This window comes from Monopterus albus, unplaced genomic scaffold, assembly GCF_001952655.1.
Source record: "Monopterus albus unplaced genomic scaffold, M_albus_1.0 scaffold112.1, whole genome shotgun sequence".
NCBI lineage: Eukaryota > Metazoa > Chordata > Actinopteri > Synbranchiformes > Synbranchidae > Monopterus > Monopterus albus.
In genome coordinates, this window is record NW_018127992.1 from 290,429 (window position 1) to 313,357 (window position 22,929).

At 42.8% G+C, this 22,929-nt stretch overlaps 3 protein-coding genes across 5 annotated transcripts in view; 2 read left to right on the forward strand and 1 right to left on the reverse strand.

Annotated features, from left to right (window-relative positions):
- The window catches only part of stim2b (stromal interaction molecule 2b), a 39,299-nt gene extending 23,328 nt beyond the window's left edge, over window positions 1–15,971 (forward strand). Inside the window, exons 3-10 of the mRNA XM_020611384.1 lie at window positions 8,124–8,235; window positions 11,658–11,769; window positions 12,811–12,926; window positions 13,103–13,280; window positions 13,442–13,619; window positions 14,089–14,250; window positions 15,115–15,215; window positions 15,555–15,971. Coding sequence (XP_020467040.1) covers window positions 8,124–8,235; window positions 11,658–11,769; window positions 12,811–12,926; window positions 13,103–13,280; window positions 13,442–13,619; window positions 14,089–14,250; window positions 15,115–15,215; window positions 15,555–15,840 — 1,245 coding nt within the window. The 3' untranslated portion in view covers window positions 15,841–15,971. The remainder of the gene's footprint in view (window positions 1–8,123; window positions 8,236–11,657; window positions 11,770–12,810; window positions 12,927–13,102; window positions 13,281–13,441; window positions 13,620–14,088; window positions 14,251–15,114; window positions 15,216–15,554) is intronic.
- A 556-nt stretch (window positions 15,972–16,527) lies between these two features.
- LOC109966517 (uncharacterized) lies at window positions 16,528–19,444 on the forward strand. Its single transcript, XM_020611385.1, has 2 exons — window positions 16,528–17,684; window positions 19,261–19,444. The coding sequence occupies exons 1-2, from the start codon at window positions 17,099–17,101 to the stop codon at window positions 19,422–19,424; spliced, it is 750 nt and encodes a 249-aa protein (XP_020467041.1). The 5' UTR covers window positions 16,528–17,098; the 3' UTR covers window positions 19,425–19,444.
- The window catches only part of LOC109966518 (uncharacterized protein C12orf29 homolog), an 11,753-nt gene continuing 7,197 nt past the window's right edge, over window positions 18,374–22,929 (reverse strand). The window contains exons 3-9 of one of the 3 annotated variants that reach the window (XM_020611387.1): window positions 22,403–22,519; window positions 22,061–22,122; window positions 21,757–21,837; window positions 21,150–21,259; window positions 20,338–20,418; window positions 19,958–20,054; window positions 18,374–19,501 (exon numbers count right to left, since the gene is read on the reverse strand). In XM_020611387.1, coding sequence (XP_020467043.1) covers window positions 21,251–21,259; window positions 21,757–21,837; window positions 22,061–22,122; window positions 22,403–22,519 — 269 coding nt within the window. In that variant the 3' untranslated portion in view covers window positions 18,374–19,501; window positions 19,958–20,054; window positions 20,338–20,418; window positions 21,150–21,250. Of the gene's footprint in view, window positions 19,505–19,957; window positions 20,055–20,337; window positions 20,419–21,149; window positions 21,260–21,756; window positions 21,838–22,060; window positions 22,123–22,402; window positions 22,520–22,929 lie in introns of all 3 variants that reach the window. The other 2 variants (XM_020611388.1, XM_020611389.1) reach the window with 2 other exon arrangements.

A 22,929-nucleotide genomic window follows, 5' to 3' on the forward strand; every position in this document is an offset into this window, starting at 1 on the left:
CACACAAAATATATGTATGAATGAGTGTCGTAGTTGTTATGAACAGTCTGAAAGTGCCGCTCCACATTTCCCTTCTTCGGAATAGTGATGGTAGATTGGTAGATCAAGCAAACACATTTTGAATATAACGTCGTGAAAAAAAAGTCCTCCTCCCATTCTGCATGGAATGTTTTCGGTACATTTTCGGTTTCTTACTTGATTCGGCTCCCCCACTCATTTTATACCCTTTAATTTGAAGGCTAACAAGGTAGTTCGCTCACTGGAGTTTTGCAGTAGCTCGTGCGGTTGACTGTGCATGCTTGGTGACTTGTGTGTCAGAAAAGACAAGATCTCAGACTGGCTGCCCTGCATGTCAATCAAGTAGCAAATGCCATAGGGAGGATGGATGATAGGCTATATATGAATGATTGTTACTTTCGGCTTTACGCATTAGGGGTCGTCACAGCGAATCGTCACACTGACCATTCGCATGTTATCATTTGGCACGTGTTTTACGCCGGATACATCTAATTTATTTTTGAATGGCACGTGATCTACCAACACTACCTTTGCGATTGACCGGTCGATCGTGATCGACATATTGGGCACCCCTGATCTAAGGGAACTGTGAGGGAGGTTGTAGTGGTCTGGCTAGTAATTGTAGGAGGTGGTAGTTCGATCCCTGTCTAATGCTTTCCACATGTTTGACGTGTCTTTGAGCGGCACACTGAATCCCAGATTGCTCCCAGTTCATTAGTAAATGATAAGGATAAGGATAATCACCTTTATTGGCCAAGTATGTTACACACAAGGAATATGTTTCCAGTACAGAACCGATGGCAGCCATTTGCGGCGCCAACTCAACCGACGGCTCTAACCATCGGGGGCAACGGGGTTCAGTGTCTTGCCCAAGGACACTTTGACACGTGGACTGAAGGCACCGAGATTTGAACCTTCAACCGTCTGGTTGGGAGACGACAGCTCTACCCACTGTCACCTCCAAGTGGAAGAACATTTATGTGGAAACTGTTTACAGACTGTGTCTAGAATGTCAATTTGTTCTCAGTAGTGATGAGTTGCAAGGAGTGATGCAGCCATAAAGAATAAAAGGCAGGGAGGGAAGAGATTGGGGTGAGGTGTCAGGCCTTCAGGGGCATAATCATCATCACCCATTCAGCCCCCTGCCACCTGACTGAAACCTTACACTCAGCCACCAAAGATCCCAGTGGTACTTACTGCTTTTCCTTCTCTGCTTCTTCACACCAAAGATAAAATTTGAGAGGATGACGAAGATGAGATGCTGGCCATACTTGTAATTTAACAGTCAAGGCCAGTTTTTCATGACGTGCGTTTCAGAGATTCACAGAGACAGTCGAGTTCCAGTAAGTTGTGTTAATGACATCAGTGGCTTTTGAATAAGGATTACCTGTTTTGGTCTTTAGAGCATGAATCAAAGCATGAATGAATGAACTTCTGTGAGCCAGATGATGCTTCTGTAGCATGTAACTAGGGCATTTTTCAATTGAAGTCTCCCATCAGATAGACTTTGCTTCCCCTAACTGCATCACCATTGGATCATGCTGCTAGTTGTACGGGCCACGCCCACTCAAAGTACCCAGTAGCATGTGTACTTAAACATGTGAGAGCAAACAAGGAAACGGTGAGGTCAACGTGTGCCTGGGTTCCCTTTCAAATGACAATATTCACTTGCAGGTCACGGTGCTGTCAGTAAATGGTCTTGTACTGTATTAAGCACTTTTCTATGCAGTGAAGCACACTCAAAGCACATTTACACTATTTTCCATTCACCCATTTGTGTACACAAGTGTTCACATGCTGCACCATCAGCATGTATGTCTTGCCCAAGGCCACTTTGACATGTGAATTGGAGAAGCTGGGATTCGAACCGCCAACCCTCTGGTTAGGAGACCTCCTGAGCCACGGCTTCCCTTTGTCAGTCAGAGGTTGCATTTGTAGTGGAAGTCAGGACAGAAAACCAACAGCCCCTTTACTCACAGAACGATAAATCATTGTCAGATTGATTTGGCACAATGAGGGCAAAAGGTATCCGAGTTGCACAGTGTAACCTTACCAGCATCATTGTTTGGTGTCACGATTATCTGATAGTTGTGTAAAAGATAGTGAAGCTGCTTTCAGGTCCAATAGGTCAAGTCTTTTCTCCCTCTGCTCCATTTAGATCCGCCTAATTAGATGCAATGTAATGTAATTTGACTACTGTGGAAGAATTGTGTTAGGAATCGAATCCAGCTGTGATTGTGTCAAAATCCCATCTCTGCTTAGTCTATCAGTCAGGGCATCATCTGAGGTTTTGAGTGGCGTTCATGGTCTGCTGCAGGTGCACTGCCTCTCCTCATGGTGCTAGGCTGTGGGCTGCCAGAAAAGCACTGGAGTTTTGAATTGTAAATATTGTGTGTATGGTGTGTTTTGAAAACCTGCCGATGAGTATTCTGGTTTAAATATGGTGTCCTTAGGTACACTCAGTAAGCCTTACTTAGAGCTAGTTGATGTTTATTTTGCTGTTGCAACTTACTTTTGTGGTGGAGTTATAGCCTAGTTCTCTGGAAAGATTTTTTCAGTTATACTGTGTTGCATTATCGGCGCCCAGTCATAGTTGGTTTTACCTACGCTACAATGTCGCATCACTTTGAAATCGCAAGAACCCAATCCACATCGCAACAGGGTGTGAAGGTGCTGCTGTTGTGAGGGAGTGACTGTGTGTGTTCACTAGTCATGCATAACATCTGGGTGGAAGAATTAGGTTTGCATGTGTGGTCTACATCCGTGTATACTGAATATATGTTATACTTGTTTGTAGGCTGGTATGAACAGAGGAAGCCTGTCACATGCATAGAATGGTGGAATCGCAGAAGATTCTTGTTTGTGTTTGTTCATTTATCTGGGAGTGTTCAAGAGAGATTTTATTTGCAACCTAGTAGTTAGGATTAACAGACCCTTTTAAAGTGAAATATTGCAGATGTCCACTGAGTGCAGGATAACATTAAAACCCAGAGTTTATGCTCTGTTAAACACTAGACACCTGCTTTGATCTTGGGTAAAGTAATAACCCTCACTGAACCATTTCTGAATTTTCAAAATAAAAGCATGAGGGCGATTTAGTCACAAAAGAGATGGTTTGACATTTGAGACTGTGCAGCTGTCATGTATGAGAAAGGCTCCATGTAATTAGTTTCATAAAGCATATTTATGTGTCAGCCCTGTGACAGACTGGCGACCTGTCCAGGGTGTACCCCGCCTCTCGTCTGATGTCAGCTGGCATCGGCTCCACCATATAGCATATGTTTTTCCCCAAATTTAGGATGTATCAAGAAGAATTAATCAAACTATTTATCATCTTTTTGCAGTTTCACAGAACTAATGGGTTGAGTTAGGTTGTTGAGAAATTATTTCAGGTTTATGATGTTAGATAAGCCACTGATGTAGTAACTTTGAGTAAATTATGTGTGCATGCAGACAGATGGCCTGGTACAGTAGGTATTGGGTGAACACGGAGTCACGAACTTGGCCAGCTCCCCCCAGTCTGGAATCTGATGTGAACAAATAACAAATATGTCTTTGCTTACTGCTGTGTGTGCCAGTGTCTGACCATGTGTCATACCCTCTCTGTGCTCTAGGCCTCTGTATGTGTGTATAAAGAATGGAGATTTATCAATGTCTTTTCAGGGCTGACTGTTGGTCCTCATGCAGAGTTGAGGCTCTCTGTCCCATCATCATGTTTACAATAGTTTTTTTTAAAACCATTTTGCTCTTTTTACATTAGGCTACACATCATGTCTATTATCATGGTGATCTAAGCCATAAAGCCACCACACAAACCCCAATCTTTATATAGTATGTGGGGCTCACCTTTTATTTTCTCCCTAAAGTATCACAAAGCTGTCTTTTGCCATATGCAAAGCTGCTACCAGTCAGCCCACAGTTTCATGATGCAGCACTTATTGTCACTGTTAATGCTCTTTATTAAGAAGCCAGTTTTTCATTTTTGACTATTATGTCTACTGGTAGCGTGGATATTTCTGTGGTTCCTTTGTTACTTATCAATTACAGTCTTTTATAAAGTGATGAGGTGGAAGGAAAACGGTGGCAAAGTAATAATCAGCATGCCTACCATATAAGACTTAATAGCTCTATTTAAACTTCCATTTAGGTTACTGAGTCTTAAAAATCTAGTTTAAAAATGTCTTACTGTCCGAGAAAAAAGGAAGTGCTGTAATAATGAACACATTTCCTCTTGCAGCTATGAAGATGTTACCAGAAAGAATATCTGTGTAATGCTCTGAACAAATCAAAACCCAAAAGAACAAGTCAAGATCAGAAGGTAAAACGGCAGCTTAAACTTTACTGAGCAAACAGCTGAGACAAAGGTCAGTCAGGAGATAGCAAACAGTCCAGAGGAGTGAGACGAAGACAAGCTGAGGTCAGGCAGGTAATACAGACCACTGGAATGCAACAGCGAACTCGCAACTGGATCCTGAAGGTGGCTGGTATGCATGCTAAGAGGTTGATGAAGAGAGTGGGAACAGGTCAGTAGGTGGGCAGGGGGAAGTAACAGGATAATGTATGGTGGGAAACCGGGGTAATTGCAGGATGGTTGGTAATGGCCATCTGCAGGCATAAATATCCGAATGAATAGGATTATGACAATCCGCCCATTCATCACACTGGTTCTGTTCTTGTTCATGTGCTCTGGCAAATGTCCTTGAAGTTTGCATCTTTGCCAGCAGAGATTTGTTTCTCATGAGCAATAAAGGCTTTGCTAGGCCTTTGTTTGGTCCTGTATTGCACACATTGTGGTCCCTTCTGTGACTCAGCAGAGACTTGGTTCCCTCAGCTGGTTTCTGGCTTTACGTCAGAGTGAGAACACATTAGCATTTGTATTGTGAAAGAGGAAGATGAAAAGAAAACATTGTGCAAAGTTTTCACAGGTCTCTGAGATTTTTGTCCACTTCTGATGTGGTGAAAGACCTTTTCAGATCCAAATGGGGAACCTAGACAAACCTTGGGTGAATACAGGCTACAGCAATAACTAAAGACCTGTCCTAGGATTAGTTTAGATTCATTATAAACCTGTTGTTTCTACAGCCCCACAATTGTATCAACCAGCCCTCCCAGATATAAAACTGCATTGTTCTCTGTTGCTTTTGCTATATAGTGTTGCATGATCCTTTCCCATTGATCAGGTGATAGGGTTAGAATGTGGGAAAAAACCCTGGATACATTAACCTGAGTCTAATTAATCTCTTGCCTCACAGCAACAAGGTTCCGGGTTTGAGCCGGGGCCGACCCGGGGCCTTTCTGTGCAGAGTTTGCATGTTCTCCTTGTGCGGGTTCTCTCCGGCTACTCCGGCTTCATCCCACAGTCCAAAGACATGCAGCTTAGGTTGATTGGTGACTCTAAGACTACGTTCACACTGCAGGCTGAAGGGACTCAAATCCGATCTTTTTGCCCAAATGTGACCCATATCCGATTTCCTTATGACAGTGTGAACAGCACAAATCCGATTTTTTTCAAATCCGGCCCAGGCCACTTTCATATGTGGTCCTAAATCGGATACATATCCAATGTTTTGCAATGCGACTTCAGTCTGAATGGCCATGTCGCATTTCATGCGATTTTTATGTCATTGAAATGCGACAGACGTCATGCGGGTCACCTCATGACCGTATACCGTTCACACATGAGACAGATGGCAGTCGCATTTAAATGACAGTGTGAACAACAGCGCAAAAAATCCGATATGAGCATTAAGACCTGCAGTGTGAACGTAGTCTAAATTGTTTGTTGGTTGTTTGTCTACATGCCAGCCCTGTAATAGTCTGATGACCTGTCCAGGTTATACCCCACCTCTCGCCCAGTGTCAGCTGAGATTGGCTGCAGCGCCCCGAGACCCTATTCAGGAATAAGCGGTATAGGTAATGGATGGATGCATGGATATTGGTTGGATGAATCTTTTTGGCCATGCTAGCAGTGTGATCTGTGGTTCAGTGTCTTTACATCGTTACTGTGCTTTTATGCCAATAATCCCATCAGTGTAAAAGATACCTGATTTTGTGTTCTTAAAGCAATGCGTGCACAGTTGTTTCTTCACTCTGACAACATAAATATCACCCCTCCCATCTCTTAAATGTGTGATTAGAATATATTTATATTTAAGTGCATGCATGTGCAAGAAGTGGGCCTCACTGAGGACTGTTCTTCATCACAGAGGTAGGAAAGGAAGAATACATTCAGTGCTGGAAGTGTTTGTGTCAAGCAGCCTCTCAAAACCAGACTGCTATTATGCATTCAACATCAGTCTCACAGCTCTCCTACAGACTTTCTGTGCACACAGTGAAGATGTGTGAGAAAGTACCGATGGATTTTGAAAATCATCAGTTCTGCTTGTAGGGCCTGATACAGTTGTTCAGTCTGTATCCCTAATGCCTTTTGGACTAATTCAAAGGAATTTGGTGCAGTGAAGCACTAAGCATAACTTTTGTGCTTGTGCCAGCGCATGACATTTTTCAAGCTGTGGAGAAATCTATGAGTGCCGTTTTATCCTTATCAAGTCAGATCGGTTTCTATGATTCGTAACAGTGTGAAATGTCAGAAGACCCTTATCTGCAGTGACAACATTCAGTTTTACATGATTAAAAATACTGTAGTCTCTATGGTGCTGAGTGTTGTATGTTCTGCTACAGAATTCCAAGGAGTTTGAGTATGCAGCACCTTTTTATTGCTGCTGAATGTACAAGACATCTAGCGCTAGACTGGAAACTTTAAATTAACTTGACATTGAACATTTAGGCATATTTACTAGTGGTTCTGCCTACTGAGGTTCTCTTTATGTCTCCGTTAGTTATATTTAACATCACCTAGCTGCATGCCTGCCTGTTTCCTGTTAAGTCACATGATGTATGTAATTTATATTAATTTGCTGCATGCAGCTTCACCATAGCCTCTTTAAGTCCAGTGTTTGCATTACTTTATACAAACCCTGGACATTTAATTTAGGCTTCCAAAGGAGGACCTTTATGTCAGGAATTAGCTGAGAAGATTGATACCACTTCTATATTGCTTTGCTAAATGGCTTGAGCCAGGATGCATTAGCCTGCTACTAGAAGCAGAGCAACCAGCTAGAGCCAAGCTCACTCCAAAATATGCCTGCTAGCACCTCTACATCTCACTAACTAATATTCTTGTCTTGTTTAATCATACAAATGTTAAAAAAAGATGCATTCTTACATGGAGTTAGAGCTGTTTCCCCTCTTAGCTAAGCTAAGTAGAGCCTGCACAGCTGCATGCTAGGACTATAAATTGAATGGACTGCTACAAATATACAAAGTGACATCTAATATATGTATCAGTACAATAGACTTGTCTTTTTAGTCATTGCACTTAGTATAAAAACTAACTGTTGTAAAAATAACCTGGACACATTCAACAATTAACTAAAACCTTCAAAATATGACATTTTACCATGACAGCAGTCTTGTTTCTCCACCTGAAGTGTATACTTACATAATTATGATATTTTTACATAGGAGCACAGTGGGTGGTAGCTTTGTACACTGCAACTTTGTGCTGCTACAATGGAAATGCCTGCAGAATGGCATACTTCACTGCTGTCATGTCAGGCTAATGAGTTATCAAGAGCAGGTAGGATGTATGAATTAGACAGGATGCCAAGGCCACACACACACACAAGCAGTGCTCCAAGGTGGACGCTTTGAGGTGTTTGGTTTAGTTAATGCTGCTGTTGTGTGTGTTTGCTGTGGCTGTCTCTGCAGGGGCATTTATTTATGCACTACGAAAGGAGAACAGCTGGAAAGTACAACCACACACACAGGTGGAAGTGGTGCCTCTGCCATGGGACTCTTTCTCTTTTCAAAGTCCCTAAAAGGAAGAAAAGACAGTGAAAAGAAAACGTGTGTGTGTGTGTGTGTGTGTGAGATCCAAAGCTGGAGTTTTAGGCAAAGCAAACTCTCTGTCAAAGCCGCTCATGTGCACAGAGACATTCTTTGTGAAAAACATGCTTTTTAAAACAAGTTGCAAGCAAATATGTGTATTATAGTGTATCTGAAACGGAAGCAAAACTTAATATTGTCTCTGTTGTTTTTCCTAGTTTATAATAGAAGACATGAAGCAGCAGCAAACCAACAAACACAGCAACCTGCACCATGAAGACCAGCACATCACTGTGGAGGAGCTGTGGAAGGGCTGGAAGTCCTCTGAAGGTAAAGCAGAGTTCACTGATAACATTAACACAGTTACAGCCCTGTGGACAATTGTTCAAGTGAAGTGGCCCTTGTAGCAGCAATACACCTACTGATTAGACCCACAGACCTTTGTCAGGCTGCACAGAGTGCACCAGTCCTCTTTATCTAAATACACCATATCACATGACGCAGGTGTGGTTTCCCAGAAGTAATCAGCACATAGGACATCCTCTTCACAGACTCCTGACTGTTCCTGTAATGGTTTAACAAACCCTCACTGACTGTGCATTTAGTGGAATACTTGTTGGCTCCTTTTGAAAATTCAAGTGGACTGCATGTGAGGACAGTCATGCACATGTAAGGATATTTTTACCCTGAATGCATACACTCATTTGCTTAAAACCCTTTGCCACCGTGTGCTCATGTGCGTTTCATCATTTGCTTTTACTGTTTTAATTACCAGGCTAGTTTTTGACACAGAGAGGTTTATAGATTTACTGCACTTATTACATCCTCAGACACTTATTTCCTCCACTTCTCCTAAATTTGACCACTTCTGATGATCAATGACGTAAAAGCTTTATTTCCAAAAGCCTAAAAACCTAATGGTAATTTGTGGAGCAGAACAGTTTTTTGCCAATCAGTCCTCATACAACCCTACAAATCATCTCGATCTAGAGTGCTGAAGTTGGCACTGGACTTTCTTGGGGTTCTTGGAAGATGTTTGACCTCTCCTCTGAGAAGCTTCTGCAGCTCTGAGTCCCAGGTATTTAACCTCTGTGGACTTTTTAACACCCTGAGGGCCATTGATGCCATGTTGTTTGGGTCGCATGAGTCAGCGTGTGGATGGATGTTAAATTGCCTGGGGACTGATGTCAGGACTTCAGCTGTAAGTGGATGATAAGCAGTGCTGTGACCATTGCTTAGTGATGGTTGTTCCAGTTTGGTGTAAATGGCTTCTTTCATTTAACTTTCAAACCATTTGTCTTCTCTTGCCAAGTCATCCACTTACTACCTTATGGCCCACTTACAGTGGAGTCCTCACATCTGGCCAACCTCAAGGAGTTGACTGCTCCACAGAAGGTAAATACCTGGGACTCCTCACCCATCAGTCCCAGTTTAAGAAGCTTCTCGGAAGACAGGTGAAACCTCTTCAATTTAAACCCCTGATTTGGGAACCACAAGTTAAAAATTACTTAACTGTACTGTATATGAAGTAGTTAAAAGTATCTATACTTTGACGAGCTAGAACAGTAAAATACTGCTTAAGCGTATGCCTACCGGCCCAACAGGGCCACCTCAGACGCCATCGCGGCTGCAATCCACTATTCCCTTTCTCACCTGGAAAATGGAGACTCCTACATCAGGATACTCTTCATTGACTACAGCTCTGCCTTCAACACAGTTGTCCCCCACAAACTGTCCACACTAGGTCTGTACCCCACCCTCTGTGACTGGCTCCTGGACTTTCTGACTGGCAGGCCCCAGACTGTCAGGACTGGCAATAGGACTTCAGCCAGCATTATCACAAACATCGGCACCCCACAGGGATGTGTCCTCAGCCCCATCCTCTACACCCTGTTCACTCACGACTGTGTCGCCTCCCACAAAGACAACATAATCCTGAAGTTCGCGGACGACACCACAGTGATAGGTTGCATCACTGGCGGGGACGAAGCAGTCTACAGGAGGGAGGTGGCCGGTCTGGTGTCATGGTGCAAGGACAATAATCTCAGCCCCAACACGGACAAGACGAAGGAGATGATAGTGGACATGAGGAAGGAGAGGAGAACTCATCAGTCACTGTTTATCCGGGGGCTCGAAGTGTAAAGGGTGAGCAGCTTCAAATACCTGGGCGTCCACATCAGTGAGGACCTCACTTGAACACTTAACACCACACAGCTGGTCAAGCTTGTGCTAGATATATCGGGCTCACCTCCACGCACAGCTTGGGCTCTGGAACTTTACTCCTCGAGAGAGGCTGGACTCTCTACTACTCTGGAGTTGCCCGCGGTGAGAGGCGGTGGGCTGGTGTGGGCTTGCTCATAGCCCCCCAGCTTAGCCGCCATGTGTTGGAGTTTAAAAAAATGAGGCCTTGTGTGAATATGCAGGAACACTGAATAACACTGTGATGAGCATCTCTCAACAGGTGACATCAAGGAACAGGACACTGCTGCACCTGATGCAGCATTGGGAAGCTAGGTCAACAGAAAACATCAAATCCAACTGGTCTTTTCCTAGGTGGAAGGGACCATACAAGGTAGCAGAGATAACCACACTTTCACACAATGTGTGGTTAACAGAGAACAGGAGAAATGACCGACCAGACTTTGGACTCTAAACTCTGACTGACTGTACCTGGTGGCCACAATGACTGACTGACTTGAAACTGTGACTATCTCCTTGGTCTAACAATGTATATATTCAATTGCAGGAGGAGCGATTCTCCCAGAATTTGTGGGGGGGACCAACTAACGTGCTTTATTCCACAGGCAGAGGAAAGCGCTGCTGTTATTGTGATATAAAACTAACACTATGACTAACTGTTGTAAATAATTTGTTTCAAATGTTTCCAGGATACTGCGGAGTTGCCTTTATATGTCTGATTATGTGTTCCATGTTTGTCTTGATGTTTGTGCTGTCTGATGTTTGTTGTGTTGGATAAATACGGCCAATTGAGCAGTAGTTAATGGACAAAGAAAAATCTAAGTTAAAGCTGTAGAGCAAAGTCTATACTGTTTATGGTTTGGTTCATTCAGCTGATTGAAGAGCATTAAAATGAATTAGTTTGACTGTGAGGCCATGGAGAAGGACTATCGGTCGGCCTCGAAGAGATTCTGGCAAACCGTCCGGCGCCTCAGGAGGGGGAAGCAGTGCCCTGCCGAAACTGTTTACAGTGGGGGAGGGCAGCTGTTGACCTCAACTGGGGATATTGTTGGACGGTGGAAGGAATACTTCGAGGATCTCCTCAATCCCGGCGCCATGTCTTCCGATGAGGAAGCAGAGGCTGAGGGCTCAGAGGTGGACTCGTCCATCACCCAAGCTGAAGTCATTGAGGTAGTTAAGAAGCTCCTCGGTGGCAAGGCACCGGGGGTGGATGAGATCCGCCCTGAGTACCTCAAGTCTCTGGATGTTGTTGGGCTGTCTTGGTTGACACGCCTCTGCAACGTCGCATGGCGGTCGGGGACAGTGCCTCTGGACTGGCAGACCGGGGTGGTGGTCCCTCTTTTTAAGAAGGGGGACCGGAGGGTGTGTTCCAACCATAGGGGGATCACACTCCTCAGTTCAAGTATCTTGGGGTCTTGTTCACGAGTGAGGGAAGGATGTCATACATGTTTTCCACTTGCTTATTCTTAATGTCCTATGTCAGTAGCCCTTTATAAAAGCAATAGATAAATGTATGAAAGTAATGACTTCCCTTGTCTCTGTCCCTTCACCAGTCCACAACTGGACCATGGAGGACACAGTGCAGTGGCTGAAAGAGTCGGTGGAGCTGCCGCAGTATGAGAGGAACTTCCGGGACTTCCAGGTCACGGGGAACACCTTACCTCGGTTAGCACAACTTGCCTTTACTTCATTGCTCACAGCAGTGGTGCAACACAACCTGTGTATCCCTGCATCAGCAACATTCACAACACTACACTGTCATTTTTCTTTGCCTCTAGTAAAGATGTTTCTTTTTTTTATTTTGTTTTGGCTGTTGGTGACCAGTGAAGGGTGTTATATGAGCAGTAGCATTATTATCTTTGTTAGAATCCCCAAGGCACCTATAGTTTTTATTACTCTGTGTAGTGCTGCCCACTGCTGGTCATACGAGGCAACATGACCAGGAGAATCTTCTCCTCTCTCAGGTTTCTCAGGACTTTTGTTTCAGTGCCAGATCAGTTTTCATTACATGATCTTAAATGGAACCATCTAAACGAACAATTTGTTAAATTACACTTTTAAAAAGTGGATTGGGAATTCCTTTGTGCAGCACAGTGAAGCTCAAACTGTTAACCAGATAATCTGCATGCTGACATTACAGAAGAAACTGAGACGCTGGTGGGACACTTGCTGACTGCATGTACAGCATGAGTAGCTTGGAGGGCCAGGGGGAGGGTAAACGAGGGGGGTTTGATATTACCCCATGGGGCTCATAGCCGCTGACTCATGAAGTGACGCCACAGGGAAGGAGTACAGTTTCCACAGGCTGCCATGTTAGAGCTGTTTAAGATGGTGGCGGCATGTGGGCAGACAGTAGCATCACAACTATCTGGTGTCGGAGTGATCTTCATACATCCAGGACAGTGTGTGCAGCTGCTTGTGCATCCTACACACAGGCACACAATCCTACCTGTACTTTTTAGTAGAATTTCAGTGACATGTGGTCAGTCAGTCTAACAAATCTTGTTTCTCTGTCTGTACTCTATGTAAGGCTCTTTAATGGTCACCCAACACAGAAGTTACAATTTTCTCTGGGGCAGTAACTAAACAGACTTTTAAATGCAGGAGTCAAAACAGTTATTTAATGTACATACGAGACATTTCAAATAATCACTCCACACCAAAATAAATGAATTCTGACTTTTTTTCCCTCTCTTCTCATTTCAGAATAGCAGCAAATGAACCATCGTTTATGTCGATGCAGCTTAAGATATTAGACCAGCGGCATAAACAGAAACTAAACCTCAAGGCACTAGATGCAGTGCTCTTTGGCCCTCCTCTTCGTAAGTATGCACGCTTTTCAAAGAGAATCATCATTCATTAATGTCAAATACATATTAATACCAATTTATGACAGCTCTGGCATCCCACACAATTTGGGTGGTTGGAACAATTCTATCAAATGTAGAGTATTTGTAAAAACCACCAGTCCTCCTCACTTTCTGTCCTCTCTCTGCAGGTCCGCAACATAACTGGATGAAAGACTTCATCCTGATGGTTTCCATAGTGATCGGTGTCGGGGGCTGCTGGTTTGCCTATGTGCAGAACAAGTCCAGCAAGGTGCACATCTCTAAGATGATGAAGGATCTGGAAAGCCTGCAACATGCTGAACAAAGCCTCTTTGACCTGCAGAGTCGGTAACCACAGATTTATCAGATTTGGATTAATGTGTGAAAGAGCAGAGTAATGTACACCAAGATATAGAGATGGAGGTTAGATGTTCAGTCTATGTAAAGATGATTTAAGATTACTACACATTAAACTGCATCAACTTGTCTGATTTCCCCTCGTCTCCCAGGCTGGAAAAAGCTCAGGAGGAGAACCGGACGGTGGCAGTGGAGAAGCAGAACCTCGAGCAGAAAATGAGGGACGAGATCGCCGGGGCCAAAAAGGAGGCTCACAGGCTCAGAGAGCTGCGAGAGGGTGCTGAATGTGAGCTCAGCCGGCTCAAATATGCTGAGGAGGAGCTGGTACAGGTAGGGGTTAATAGACTGCGTGTTGTTACTTGTAAACAGATTTGTCATTATTCAAATGTTGCACAGTATTTACATATCCTACCAGAAGATGAATATATTCATTACTGCTGCTAAAATTCAAAGTCATTGCCTTGAATCGAAAAGACTGATTTATTATTTTTCATGTACAATTTTCATTTCTTTCACAAAGTATTGCCTTTGCATATCCACAAGATTACTTCCCTAGAAATTACTCTCCTTTGCATAAAAAATACAGCACCAATGTACTGTAAGAGTTACTGTAGGTCAGGAGTTCTCCACCAGCAGGCGGGTCAGGATTGGATTAAATGCAGCTCATTTAAAATTCAAAGACCGACTATTCACCCACACTTGGTGTATCTGATCAGCGATCTCATGGGGAAAGTTTGAATATTTGACAGTGAATTTAACCCGTCCCCAGTCACTGACGTATCATGTTTTTCCCGTGTAGGTGCGAAAGGCTCTGAAGCGAGCAGAGAAGGAGATGATGTCGGAGTGGTCGGTGCCTGAAGCTCTGCAGAAGTGGCTCCAGCTCACACATGAGGTGGAAGTTCAATACTACAACATCAAGAAACAGAATGCTGAGTTTCAGCTGTGCGTCGCCAAAGAAGAGGTAACTTTTTTTTTTTTAACTGTAGGATTGCAATCATTTAGCATGGATGCTCCTACATGAAGCAATTTACTGAGGATTGAACGTGTAGGTAGGATTACAGAGTACTTGTCAGGACACAACTTGCTGTAGGAATATCCTGGGACACTTTGCCTGCTATGCTTTGGCTTTAGTGTTATTTTTCACAGATGAGGTATTGAGGTGCTTTTCTGTTTATTCAGCAGGCACATACAGTGTGTACTGGAAATGACCAGTGGGAAGAGACAAGTGTTCTCAGAGGTTACTCAGTGTTTGATTTGCAGAAATTTGAACTCCCATCAGTCGTCATGTTGACTGCTACACGCAGCTATTGTAGAAGTGCTGGGGTGCAGAGAGAGCTCAGTGTGTCAGTCTGCTCGCTAGTATACAGCCAGTGTTGTTAAAAAGCAGGTCCAAGTTTGATTGCAGCAGCTTTCACTGTATTTGGATACTTAGTATAGTTTGTAATAGTGGAAATTATTACTCACATAATCATGACTGTAATATTGTGGCTGATGAGTTGAAGATAGCAGTTTTCAAAACTGATTTATAAATACCAGCTTGTCAAATGCAATTGTATGCATTTCTAATATAGGTATATGATGGTACCCGTTTCTTTATCAATCAGAGTAATTAAGTGTTTCCTCACTTGTTTGTTTACTGCCAGGCTTGTTGAAATTTGGTGAGAAATTCTCATGCAAATTTATATCAAACCTTCAAGTGAAGGTGGGCTAACCCTTAAAACCATAATACTTAAATTATATTTGCTGTACAGAGGTGATGACTTGCAGTTAAGCTTCTAAACAAAATAACACTTTGAAACGAGTTTGTGTGTGTTTTGCATTTCAGGCAGAGAAAATAAAAAAGAAGAGAGGGTCTGTTTTTGGAACTCTTCATGTAGCCCACAGTTCATCGCTGGATGAGGTGGACCACAAGATACTAGAGGCAAAGTAAGACTCACACACAACTATAGCTAGAAGTATACTTAAATGGCTATAGTAATGTACATACATACACAAATACATGGCATTGTTTACGCTGAGATTAACTTCAGTTTAGCTAAACTGCTCCCTCAGACCCACCTGTTACGTGCTGCTATAATGTTTCTTGGACACCAGAAGTTTTATTCCATACAATATTTGCTATAGTCACATTACCATATGACACTGAGATAAAGAGAACCAGGCAGCTTGTGTACTAAAACTGAAGTCAGACACAGAAACCTTGATGAGCTTAATAAGTAGCTGAGTTTTAATGCCAACATACTTTTCATTAACCTGTTCTTTCAGGAAAGCCCTGTCAGAGGTCACGGCATGCCTGAGGGAAAGGCTTCATCGCTGGCAGCAGATTGAGAAGATCTGCGGCTTCCCTGTTGTCAATAACTCGGGCTTGTCGACACTCACAGCCAGCCTCTACTCCGACCACAGCTGGGTAGTCATGCCACGAATGTCAGTGCCGCCCTACCCTATTGCAGGAGGAGTGGATGACCTGGATGAGGATACGCCTCCCATCATTCCACAGTTCACGTGTAAGTACGCCAGCAGAGGGTTGACTGCTTTGTACTCAAACAGGTAGAGAATTGTAATAAAAGTTAGGCGTTGTCTCTCCCCCAGCAACTACCATCATCCGGCCCACGCTGACGCGCAGCAGCAGCTTGTGTCGTTCCCGCCGGAGCCTGCTGAGCTCCCCACAGTCTTCGCTGATGTCTGCAGACCCTGACCTGCTGTCCATGGCCAGCTCGTCTCTCTCTTATCACACTGAGGCAGACGATGAACATATCAAGTTCAGCTTAGACAGGAGGGGGTATGTATCTGTGGAACGGTTTAACAAGTTTAGACTCAGAGGTTTTTTGTCCAGACATTCATCCTGATTGTAACATTTCTCACTGGATGTCTGTGGAGGATACATGATTTACCTCAACTGGAAGCTGCACAGACACCATAATTAGTTCATGTCTAGCATGTATGATACTGTTACGAATACAGGTACTAAAAATATCAAGAAATGTTCTACTGGTTGATATTCCTATGTCTGATGTTCTATCAGGGAACCAGTGCCCGAGGACAGCGCCGACCCAGACTCCCACAACTCTTCCACAGGCGCAAGCAGCTTCACAACCCCTGCACGCCGGGCGCGGAGACCCCATATCGTAAGATATCCAGAGAGGAGCTGCTGCTGTTCAGCCAGAGTCCAGAGCTTCCTGTGTCCACCTCCACTACCCACACCAGCAGCAGCAGCCTCCGGGACTCCACACCTCTTTATTGTCTGCTAACTTCGGCCTGCTATCTTACTCACTATATTACTTTACCTGTACAACTGCTGCAACAACGACTACTATATTACCATTCTGGTTCATATCTTCTTCCACACCATTCAACATATTCAAAACATCCAAGCAAGCACCAATACACTCACCTTAATTATTATTATTATCATCAGAGTGATCGGAGTGTGTGCGCGCATGCGTAGAGATCAAAGGAACCAGATTTCACGTGACGTCACTACTGCGCACCACAAAAGGGGCAAACCTCCGAGGTTTATTTCAGAAGATCGAACTATACTAACACAGACGAAGTGCCTTCGTCGGTTTTTAAAACGGCACCAAAACTCAAAGGGAAAACTAAAGCGCCAAAGGCACCCACAGTGCCAGTCAGCCTTACAAAGGGTACCGTCCTCCAACGACATAGAGAGGCTTCAACAAGAGCTAGACAAAGTCCAGAAGGAAAGGGGGATACATGTTTTGCCTCAACTGGAAGCTGCACAGACACCATAATTAGTTCATGTCTAGCATGTATGATACTGTTACGAATACAGGTATTAAAAATATCAAGAAATGTTCTACTGGTTGATATTCCTATGTCTGATGTTCTATCAGGGAACCAGTGCCCGAGGACAGCGCCGACCCAGACTCCCACAACTCTTCCACAGGCGCAAGCAGCTTCACAACCCCTGCACGCCGGGCGCGGAGACCCCATATCGTAAGATATCCAGAGAGGAGCTGCTGCTGTTCAGCCAGAGTCCAGAGCTTCCTGTGTCCACCTCCACTACCCACACCAGCAGCAGCAGCCTCAGGGACTCCACACCTCCTCTGCCTCCTACCCCGTCCAGCCCGCCTTCCACCTCACCCTCCCCAGCCTTGGAGCACCACTCGTTTGCACGCAAAGGCTCGCCTGACCTCACCTGTGTCATACCCGAGTCCCAAAGCTTAACATTCTCACAGGGGAACGTCACATCCCCCATGGGAAAGGGCATGTACAATGGCATTCTGGAGAAGTCCTACAGCTTTGGCCAGCTGCCTGTGAGCATGTTGGCCAATGTGGGGCGTAAACCATCTCTTACCTCCCTAGACTCAGAGGGCCGCAGTGTGGGAAGGGATTACAAGCTCCAGAGCACGTCCTCCCAGGACTCCAGTGACAACGGTGAGAAAACCAGACGCTCTTCTTCTAAAATTAAAAGCCTGTTTAAGAAAAAGAAAACTTGAAGAGTACGACAGTGAGAAATAAATTAGACCCAATACTAAACAGTGGACATCACTGTAAGCTAACACTTCATTTTCTCTCTTAAGTTTCTTCCTTTTGTCATGAAAGATGGAATGTAGCTCAGACTGGGGGCCTTATTTTTCAATAATGCCGTTTTATTTAGTTCACTCTTAGCTTCAGTGGGAACCTGCAGAGGTCAACGAAAGGTCAGAGGTCACACCCGTTGTTTAATGTTCTTTTGAATTCAAAGCAAAAAGCCATTATGTTTAAGGGTTTGAAGATGCAGCTCAAATTCAATTTTAAGCACATAGTCAAGTGTTTCACTGTTTATTACAGAAAATGTAAAAAATGTTTGCTGTTCCTACCAAAAGGATTTAAAGGATTTGATATTGGTAGTATTTTCAACAGACTCGTGTCTCAATCTCCAACGTGGATTAGCCTGTGCTGTAGACCTCCATTGTTGTTCAGAAAACCATCAGTGAAACACAGCGCAGCACTGGGCGACATGTTTGTTCACTATGAAACGCAAGACCTGAATATTTATTACAAAGCCAAATATGCAGGTCTGATGTTTCATAATGAAGAAACATGTCACCCGGGGAGTGGTGTGTTTCTCTGATGTGTTTTTGTTTTTTTTTTAATCATTTTTGACCAACGGACGTCTATGGCACAGGTGAACAAGATAATCCATGCTGGAGCCTGACGGACATTAATTGTGAGTAGACAATTCATTTCTGGTTTTACTCCCTGTTGTTGAAAATATTTAGACCTTATCCTTTCAATGACACTTTCAGCAGTGACAGCAGCACATCATCAATAACACCCAGAAAAGAAATAATCCTAAGATTTCTAAAACATATTTTTGACAATTTTTCTCAAATGTCCTAACTACTACGTCTGGTTTATATTATGAATTGTATCTTTTGAAATCCTGCTAAAAGTTGGTTGCACTACTGTTTCCCTGGTATTTCAGTTAAGAGCCGCTACTTGCGGAGTACCTATTAATTAAAGACATAAAGAGGAATACAGGGGCGGTGGCAGTGAAGACGCAGCACTTAATGCCAGAGCCAAAATTATCTGATGCTTCTTCAGTGCCACTGTTTATGGATGTCTCAAGATAAAGATATAGAAGTATAAACTGTTTTAACATTATGTTCTTGTAGATGTTTTTAAAATAGATTTATTTTGGTGGGGGTTCCTATGAACTGATCCTTACTGAAGACTTTTATTGAATATGCAAATTAAACCCACACCAGTCATTTTTCCTGTAATCTAGCCATATCAACATACGCTGTCCATGTTTTTGTCTTAAATACTTCTGTACCTTTCTAACATTTGGTGTCACTACCATATTCTGGTGGTTGGAGCGCTGTATTCAAAGACAGATGTGTGCCAGGGAGTCTAAAGACAATTGCAGGAATTAAAATGCAGTTTCTGTATTGTCTGTCCCAGGATTTTTTTATGACAAACATTAAGGATATAACAAGGAACTTTTTGATTGAAATCTGATTGATAGACCAAGACCTGCCCCTAAGCTCAAAGTCGACCCATGCAATACAGGCTTGTTGCTCACCTCTGGGCATTATACCGAGCGCACTGATGTCAAGAGCTCCTGCTTCACACTGTGATTTTTGCCTTCTTCCCTTCATCCTGGACCCGTCTGTCATTGCTGCACCTTAACGCAGCAGGTCACATGATGCCATATACGAGGCGAATCTGGTAGACAGGACAACAAGATGACCAGGATCCAGTGGCCTCTGCTTTTACAGAAAAGATATATACGTTTAGAATGTCGTGGACAATACAACACCCAAATGAAGAAACCAGAAGACAGAACTACAAGACAAGGATATAATGAATGTTTACAAGACTAGTGGTTTTTGAAAACATTTTGTGTGTGAATATTTGTATACTGTAGAAGCATTAATAAAAAAATGGAGGCAGTGGACATGTTTCAGAGTTGTGTTTGCTGCCATGTTTCTCACACAAATGGAAGGACAAAATATTTTCTATTTGGAAAAAGTTTCCAGGAGAGGGTCGGACCCCAATTTTACCTGAAAAATACCACATATGGTATTATTGTTTTAAGCATTATAATCGTGTTTGGTCGATGTATGACAGACTTGTGTGTTAGAGTAAAGAGGAAGTGGTGTGGTGGGAGGAGATTAGGGGAAATCAAATATAAAATAAAAAAAATTCTGAAAACTGCTCACTTTAAGATGTTCTTTGGTTGGGGACACTTCTCCCTGAAGCTTCCCTCCAACATGCACAATCACAGGCCCATTGTCTCCACTCACTCTTGAACATGCACTAAAATAAAATTGCAATCAAAAGATGTACAGTGTTTCTTAAATTCTACAAGGTTGACTAGTAAAGTTGTCAGTTTTCAAATGGCCCTTAAAATGACTGAACACCCACGTGCAGTCTGAAAAGCAGAACTACTATGATGAAGCCTAATTGGATATTTTAGAGAATTGTTTAACCTACTGCTATAAAATTGAATACCAATGCACAGAAGTTACTTAATCAAACATTTTAATTATTCACGTATTAAATGTCGACATCAAAAGCAAAACAAGACTGCGTAGAGTACCTGGATGGAAAGTCTGGTTTCTTTGCAGCTTCAAGGAAGAACCCCAGAGCCATGGATGCCTTGTTTTTGGAGGATCAGGATCTGTGACAACACATTTAGAGTTAACTCAGTCGGCTACTCAAAGGTGCTTACAAGTTTATCCACAGTGAATTAAAAGATAATTCTATTTGCCAGCTGTACTATCAACTTGCTGTGTTTCACTTGAGATCAATGAAGGTCAATCAATATGTAGTTATGACAATGTTTGCCATAAACATTATAGGACACGAAGTTTTTACTAAAGCTTCATTATCATACAGTAGGTGAAACACTACAGTTCATTCTGACCCTGAGTACAAACATGGTGGATACAAATGCAGAGTGAAAGCAAGATGCTAATATGCAAACCTTACAGCTGCTGTCTTAAAACACCATATATCAAACTAGGAAGCTTGTGAGTGGAAAAAAAATGGGTCAGATTGAAACAAAGAATGAAGTGTTGGCACATATTTGACTTAGTTTGACAACAGAAGTTGACACTGTAAACGTTCTGAATGTTAAAAACTTGTTACTCTAACTTAAAATAAGTTCAGAAAAGTAAAAGACGTTCTCTCAGATTTATCTTTCCAGCCACTGCTGTATGATCGGTTCAACTAAAGATATTCCTCTGTTTTATTTAGGTAGTTTTCAGAGAAATACTGGTGTCCAGTTATTCACATGAAACAAAATCTAAGGCTAAAGGCCAAGTCTGACAAGCCTTCAGATTTAAAACTGCTTTAGAGGATGAATAAGAGCATGTTCTGTGTGTACATTTACTGCAGAAGAAGTCTTACTGTCATCATCTTCCCTCCAGCTCCCCTTCATGTCATACTCCTGTTCCAGGTTCGGTGGCTCTGAGGCGGTCAGATGCTACAGCTCAGGACGCTTCATCCGTTCATGACACCTGAAGAGTGTAAACAGGTGGATAAGAGACAGGGGCTGCAGGTTTCTACAGCTTTAACTTGATCATGTATCCAGATGCCAAAGGACTGGAGCTGGTTCTGCTGTGCCAGTTAAAGAGACTTCAAACTGTCAAAGGATCAAAAGCTTGTATTGACAGCTGGGTCAGATGTGTCACCTGTCCTAAGTTATTTCTCCGCCCTGTGTCAGCCTGGACAAAAAGCTTTCAGATGCTCCAAGACAAATGAGACCGATACGATCAAAAGCTCCAGAAAAACTACTAAATGGAACTTGTGATGAGATTGTTTTCTCAACATTATTATTAGTTGCAGACTTATTTAGAAGTCGAAATAAAGCCCATCTGCCATGTTTAAGCATTGATAGTAAAGAAATGACATTCAAACACTCATCACTAAAGATATCAGCAGAGGGAAATAAAAAAGCAAAGTGACAGGCTTCGTGTGTGTAACAACACTAATCAGGTGTTAATGGTAACGTTACCTGGGCACGTGGTTCACATTGTAAGGAACCAACCCAACTTTGTGTCTCTCCAGTAGAGTGTTCTCGTTTATCTTCATGGTGCTAAAACAGACACAAACACCACCAGGACCGATAACAATAAACTGAATTCAACCCTTGTACATCTCATCAATATATTACAACAGTTTGATACCGAATCACAAGATGAGACCATTCTTCCTACAGATGTATTAAGGGGAAAAGGTAGAAGATTTTTCAATGTCTGTATTGTGAGAACGTTTTTTCATAACGTTAATTGTTATTTTTCCCACTGAATGTTACTCGCCTGGCAAATTTGGCTTTCTTCTGGGGTTGCTTCTACGTTCTGGGGTCCACTGCACATGGGAACTAGGGGACAGTGGGGGACAACGCTGAACTTTCTCAGTACCACATACCACAGTAAGGCATATTTTTCAGGAGGCGGTCAGACCCCTTTATTAATCTTTTTAATGGTCTACATTTGTGTCCATAAGTATTTGGACTGTGACAGTTTGTGTAATTTTGCCTCCATACTCCACCACAATGAATCTGAAATGAAGCAGTTTATTTATGGGGCCTGTGGTGGTGCGTGTGCAGCAACGCTTTGTTAAAATGCGCTACCTGCTGGCTACAGATGGAAAGGACTTGCCTGGAATGTGTCCGTGCTCTTCAGGCACCGGGTGGCCGTCATGATGTTGGACTCTGTGAGCTGGGATCCACGTCTCTGGCACCATCTTAAAGTCTTCCTCTACGTTCCATATGAAGCCTGAGAAGGAACAAAAACAAAAATATTCTAAACATCCCTGGAAACACAAAGCAGACCATGGCAAAATAAATCAGACACCAACTCTATTTACTTTAGAAAAAGCTAGAGGAATAATAAATAAGGTCCTTTACCATGTACCAAACAAGTCATTTGATAAATGACTAAAATTCCAAGATTTGGTGAAACACAGATTATTACATATCATATATAAAATAGTCAGTAAATTAATAAAAGGTAATATCCAAATGGTGTTCAAGATGAAAAAAATTTAGATGAGCGTCTATGTTTAAAAGTAGTACGAATATGTTAACAGATGTCTTTCAGTTACTCTGATGATTTGACAAGGTGTGACAGTAAATTTAATATATTGATAAAATAGTTTACTTAATGGATATATATTAAAAAAAAAA